We start from the raw sequence: 6,618 nt of genomic DNA, 5'->3' as shown, positions 1-6,618 counted from the left end.
GAACGTGTTAATTCTACAGTAAATAAAAAAATGCCACGTATCTCTGCATAAGTAAAAAAAAAGGTGCCACGTCGGCGTTAATGCTTAGACATTAATGCCCGTTGCAGCTGCTCTAAAAATTTATAATCATAGCATAAATCTTTGAGGGTCTATTGAATGATCACTCATAGCAGGCATCGACCCTAGAATGACCACTCAGAGCAGACCCATCACCCATATGACTATACATAGCTGGCATAAATAATGACCCCTGCCTCGTTTTCTTCTAAGTAGCTTTGTCAATCAGGTTTGTTTGGGCTCGTGCCTGCACCTGATTTCTCTATATAATTGAGGGCCGCAACGTTCATGAATGTGGCAAAGGGTAATGAGTAGCAGTTTCATCGGTTGCCTACATTTTCTCGGCACCACCTCCGTCAATCCATCCATGCCTTCCTATATAAAGCTGGAGGTGCATGAAGCTCCCAAATCAGAAAAGGCAAAGCGGTCAACTAGCCTTCTACACTCTAGAGTACAGCTCCAAATGTTAAATCCTATTTCCTTAATACAATCATCATCGTCTAGCTCTCATCAACATACGTGGATGATAGGCGGATGATCATGCAAATTTCTCACTTCTATCTTAAATCATGTGTGCAGAACAAAGGGCTTCTTCATCCCCCTGAGGAATCGTCATGGAGCACATTCTTTGTGATTCTCTCCTCCTCGAACTTGGACCATCCGCGACCAAGTGACGTGAGGTGTATCAAGCTCCCATTTTAGCCAAGACAAAGCAGTCATGTATCCTTCCACGGTCTAGATTATGGTTCTATACTCGTAAAATTAGTTCCTCATTCCAAACACCATCGTCAAGCCCTGATGCGTGTATGTTGATGAGGTTTGGCTGCTGGAGTACAGTAGGGAGAGGATGATGGCCTCGAATAAGTTTTCCCAGCCAGTCACAAAGGATGCAAGGTATGTGGAAAATAATACAATCACTTTACTGGTCACAACACTCTGTACTATTAATGAAGGGTGTTTTCGAATGGAGATGAATGTGGATGATATTTGGCCTATATGAATATAACGTTGCTGGTATGAGAGCAGTAGGTGTTGTTGGAGGTTTTAAACACTGGTCAATATATGACCACTGATGTAATGGAAATGTAAATGTATTAACATTATTAGCTCTTGTCTTTGTAATAATTCAATGTATGGGTGCTATACATTATTATCCAAGCACTAAGTATCTACTACATTATGTAGCAGTTACTACAATATATTGTTAACCACATGAATTTTTTTTATTTTATTATTCTCATTTTGTGTCGTAAGTGTATCGTAGAAGCATGAACTGATATATTCAAGTGGACTAATGCATACTTGAACAAGCACGTGACCTCAAAAACTGACGTTCACGCTAGAGCAGCTACATTGTGGTAGACAGAAACACCATTGTAGGAACTTAATTACCCTTCCAATATTAACACCTCCGGGAGGAGTCGGTGATAATAATTTTAACTTACGTTAAGGTGTAGCAGTTACTGGTCTGTAACTAAACCAACACAGACCACGTCCGTCTGTATATTTATTGAAGGTGTCAAGGTTTGTAAAAATTTATTTTCAAACTATATTTCTAAGATGTTAATTGTATGAAATAGTTTGTTCGACCGTTGGCTACTTCAAAGTGTAGCAGCTATTCGGCCGGAACTGCGACATAGTGTCGCATCACCTCTTAACAAGCTATCAGAAGGCAGAAAATGTAGCAGCTATTAGGTCCACGTTGTAGCAGCTACAACATTATAGCTGCTACACCAATGTAGCAATGGATGGGGCCGGAGAAATGTAATATACTTAAGGTGATGATATAGCAGTTACGGTTGACAAAAAACTTATAACTTATTGTTATAGCAGTTACGGTTGTAACAAGTTACAAGTACTGCCAACTAGATGATGTCATTACTCTGATTTCTGTGAGGTATCTGGGAAAGGCGAAAAACATACTAATTGTTTCCTTGTATATATTATGTAGTAGATGCTACAAAGAGAATCTGAATCGATAGTAACCAATACACGAGTTGCATCTCCACATAGGGGGTAACTGCTACAATGTCTAGAAACTAATTCGAATTAAATGCTAAAGAAATCAGCAACTCATGGTCGGTGCCTTCTTCGAAAATGTGCAGCAGCTAATCTATAGAAACTGCTACTGAGTGTATCAGCTAATCTATAGAAACTGCTTCTCCCATCTTAAGTTCGACCGTCGGGACCGTCGCAACTCCCCCCAACCTCACTGCGACATCTTGTTTCCGCCTTCGATTCTTCAACTTTTGTAAGTTATTTTGACTCTTCACTTTGGGAATAGGGTTAGAAGGTAAGGGTTCAGATAGAATATTTTCGCCTTTTAGATTATCATACTTATATCTTCGATCATATAACCATTTCCGCAATCTAATATTTTAACATAATTAGTCATCATCATTGATTGTAATTCATACCTACAATCGGTCCTAAATATGTCATCCTCTAGCAATGGTAGACACCTCTGAGGGTCCTCACGTATATAATCCCCAAGTGGGGGAAGATCGAAAACCACAGATTGGGATGGAATTTCCATCATTGGAGGAAGCCTTCGCGTTTTATAATCAATATGCGCGTGAATTCGGCTTTAGTGCAAGATTAGGCAACAGTAAGAAGAATAAGCGGACAAATGAAGTTGGATGGAAACAATTTGTATGCTTTAAAGAAGGACATACAGATGAAAAATGGGAAAAAGTTGCTCAAGTTGACAGTGTAAAGGAAAGAGCACGTGGGGAAGTAAGGACTGGATGTAGGGCAAAACTATCACTTGTTAAAGAACAGACCGGGGCAAATTGGATTGTCACTAAATTCTTGGAAAGTCATAATCATCCACTCTCAACACCTTCGAAGGTGCATTTTCTCCGCTCACATCACCATGTTTCTGAAGCCAAGAAAGTTTTGACGCAGCAGTTTGCAGAAGCTAATATCCCAACTTGTCAACAAGTCCGATTATTGGAGATAGATTCCGGAGTCCTTGAGTTTCTAGGTTGCACGGAACGGGATATTAGAAACTTTGAGAGAGAGTTAAGGGATGAACAAAAGGGAATTGACGTTGAAACACTGATTGAGTTTTTTGCGACTGAGAAAGAGAAGAATTCCGCCTTTTTCTATGCTTATGAGATTGATTCAACAAGAAGATTCACTAGGTGTTTCTGGGCGGATCATGTATCAAGGAGGGCATACAACGTCTTTGGTGATGTTGTTGTATTTGATACAACCTATAACACCAACAAATATGGGTTGATTTTCGCACCCTTCATAGGAGTTAATCATCATCATCAGAGCATCGTATTCGGTTGTGCCTTTTTAAGTGATGAGAAAACTGAGTCGTTTGTTTGGTTGCTTACAAAGTTCATTGAATCAATGCCTAAAGGTCCACCAACTGTGATTATCACCGATCAAGATCCAGCGTTGACGAAGGCCATTGGCCAGGTTTTACCTCAAACAGTGCATCGGTATTGTTTGCGGCACATACTCAATAAATTTCAAGATAAATACCCCCCTTGACTTTTCGCAACTACTATCAAACGATAAAGGATGTAATTGTTAACTCCTTATCCCCAGCCGAATTTGATAAGACATGGGAAGAAGTTATCAGGAGTTCTGGATTGGAGAACAATGATTGGTTAACATTGATGTATGAAATAAGACAAAGGTGGGTCCCATTATTTTTTAACCATATTTTTTCTACTGGAATGTCAAGCAGTCAGCGATCTGAAAGCTCACATTCATTTTTCAAGAAGTATGTATCACATAAGAACTCATTGATTGATTTTATCATACGTTTTAATAGAGCATTGCGACACCAACGACACAATGAGTTAGTTGCTGATCATATTGATATGGTCGAGCGACCTAAGCTAAAGACAAACTGGCCTATGGAATATCAAATGGGCAGGGTGTACACAAAAAAAAAATGGTTGGACTTTCAAAGTGAAATGAGTGTGAGTTATGGTTATTATGTGCAATAAGCATCTATGGTTGATGATTTAGTGGGTTACCATGTCATGAATTTTCAAAGTGGTTCATCTGCAAAGCCAAGGGTCCTCACACATGACAAACTTGCAGACTACATATCGTGTAGTTGTAGTAAATTTGAATTTGAGGGTATTCCATGTAGGCATATGTTAGCATTTTTCCGTATCAACCAAGTGTTTCTACTGCCTGATAAGTACATATTCAATCGATGGACAAGAAATGCCAAGGTGGGGGCAATCTATGACTTTGGTGCACAAACTTCCATCGACACTCCAGATGCGAAGTTGATGGCAAGACACTCTAGGCTATCCTATAAAGCTTCAGTAGTTATTGATGTTGCATCTTTAACTGATGAGGGGACAAACATGTTGGATGATCAATTCGATTGTATATACAGTAAACTTCAAGAGCTTAACATTAGCAGTAAAAATGACAACCAAAGTCAAAGAAACCAAGGCATCGATGGGGGGCCCTCTATTGTTGACCCTTCTTTGGTCAGGGCAAAGGGGTGTGGAAAACGATTGAAATCGTCAAAAGAGACAACAACCTCAAAAGCGAGGCTATGTCGTGGATGCGGTCATCGAGGTGTCTCACACGACAAGCGCAATTGTCCTTTACTGCAGCAGAGGTATGCGTCCATTAGTTATCGCCTTAGATCATACATATTTAGCTGCACATATCAATTTATATCATCCAAAAACAATATAGTAAATAACTATACGATTTCCAGATCAAATGCTACAGGGAAGGATAATACCAACGACGACGAATCGTATGAAGAAGATTTGGCATCTATAGCTGGTACAATCATGTTTTTGTGTACCTATATGACTCAATCTGGACGCATATTTATCTTATAATTTTTGCACTAATCTTGTAGAGTCTAACACCTTGCCCTTTCCGTTCTGAGAATAGGTACTACCACTCTCTAGTCTCTAAGTTGAAGAGAGTAATACAGGCGATCCTAGAGGTATTGAACATTGTGCAAAATATATCTGAACATGCCCTCGAAATGTAAATGTTTTGACATTACTTTCTCAGGTAATTATATTAGTGAAATGTATGGGTGTTATAACGTGTTATCCTCGTACTAAGTAGCTACTACATTTTGTAGCGGCAACTACCATATATTACTCTATTTGTAAACACCGGATTAAGTTATTGTTGCACATATCACTGATCCATCATTTCCACATAACGCATATTAACTGCTACACTATATGGCAATTAGTGAGGATTAGCTGATATACGATGTAGAATCTAATTCGGTGACGTGATGTGATCTGCTAAGGCCACACCGGTCACACGTATTAATACCAAATATATTTATACTCATTAAGAGTTGCTACACGAGGTAGCATGCTGCTACAACGTCTGACAGTTTTACTAGCGGTAAGCACTACACACATACATCCAATAGATTATAATTTACTGAAACATGGAGGTTACTTACAAACTTTTTAAAGGTAAATAAAACAATAACAAAGAAATACAAATTTGGATAAATGCAACAAGTTGTGGAAGCTATATGTATATGTAAATGCTACAATGTGTGGCAGTTATTAGTCATAGTAGCCGCTACAACGCTTTGCAAACTAAAGCAAAGCCGATGCAGCATCACATATCACTTTTTTCAGCGCCTTTAAGCAATATGATATACAACTACAAACAGGTGTAGCAAGTTATTAGTTTAGGAAGCTGCTACACCGTGTAGCAGCAAACCTAAACACATGGCCCTGCATAAGCATAAAAAATTTTAAAAAATTTTTAAAATTTTTTTAAATCAAATGTATATACATGTTCCAATCATCCTGTAGCAGGAAAGACGCTGAAAGAGCGAAAAGTCATGCATCAAAATTAATTTTTCAATCAAGTTGATATACACAATATGAAAACTATGACTAAAGTGTAGTGTTAATCTATGCTAGAAAATAGAGGGGCTAGAAATCCGACTAACCAAGTTAGCTGCTACAAGGTGTGGCAGATTCACGAAGATTTAACTGCTACACGTTGTAGCAGCTTTGTGTCCATGAAGTTGCAACACCTTGTAGCTGCAAATCAAAGTCCACCGGATAGCAGGCGGTTGATGCAGCCGACCTTTCACTTTCCCGGCAGGGGCCCAAGTGGTCAGCCGGACGACCTTCGACGAAGACGAGGGAGACGGAGGGAGCGAAGGAGAGAGAATTCCAATCAATCTGTAGCAGGAAAGGCGCTGAAGCAGTGAATTTTTTTTAAAAAAATAATTTTTGAATCGGGTTAATATAGACAATATGAAAACTATGAGTACCGAGTACGTTAAACTCTGCTAGAAAATGACAAGGTAGCTGCTACAAGGTGTGGCAGCTTCAGCACAGTTAACTGCTACACGTTGTAGCAGCTTCCTCCCCATGAAGCTGTTACACCTTGTAGCAACAAATGAAAGTCCACCGGAGAGCAAGCGGTTGTTGGAGCCGTCGACCATCCAGGTCGTAGCATAAGTCCTTCCGACTTTCTACCACGACCAATCCAAGTCATATCCTACAAGCACGGTTTCATCAGTCGTAGTAGTTGATGCAACGGTTAGAAATGGGAGCAAAGTCACGG

The 6,618-nt window shown here is 39.5% G+C and overlaps 1 protein-coding gene across 1 annotated transcript; it reads left to right on the top strand.

Annotated features, from left to right (window-relative positions):
* Window positions 1-2,508: 2,508 nt before the first annotated feature.
* On the top strand, window positions 2,509-5,713 carry LOC122055039 (protein FAR1-RELATED SEQUENCE 5-like). The gene is made up of 5 exons (XM_042616437.1): window positions 2,509-3,250; window positions 3,320-3,512; window positions 4,178-4,663; window positions 4,766-4,836; window positions 5,595-5,713. Exons 1-5 carry the CDS (start codon window positions 2,509-2,511, stop codon window positions 5,711-5,713), a joined length of 1,611 nt encoding a protein of 536 aa, XP_042472371.1.
* The last annotated feature ends 905 nt before the right edge of the window (window positions 5,714-6,618 follow it).

This window comes from Zingiber officinale, chromosome 3B (assembly GCF_018446385.1).
Source record: "Zingiber officinale cultivar Zhangliang chromosome 3B, Zo_v1.1, whole genome shotgun sequence".
Lineage (NCBI taxonomy): Eukaryota > Viridiplantae > Streptophyta > Magnoliopsida > Zingiberales > Zingiberaceae > Zingiber > Zingiber officinale.
The sequence above is the reverse complement of the archived record's forward strand: the minus strand, read 5'-3'. Positions and strand labels throughout refer to the sequence as shown.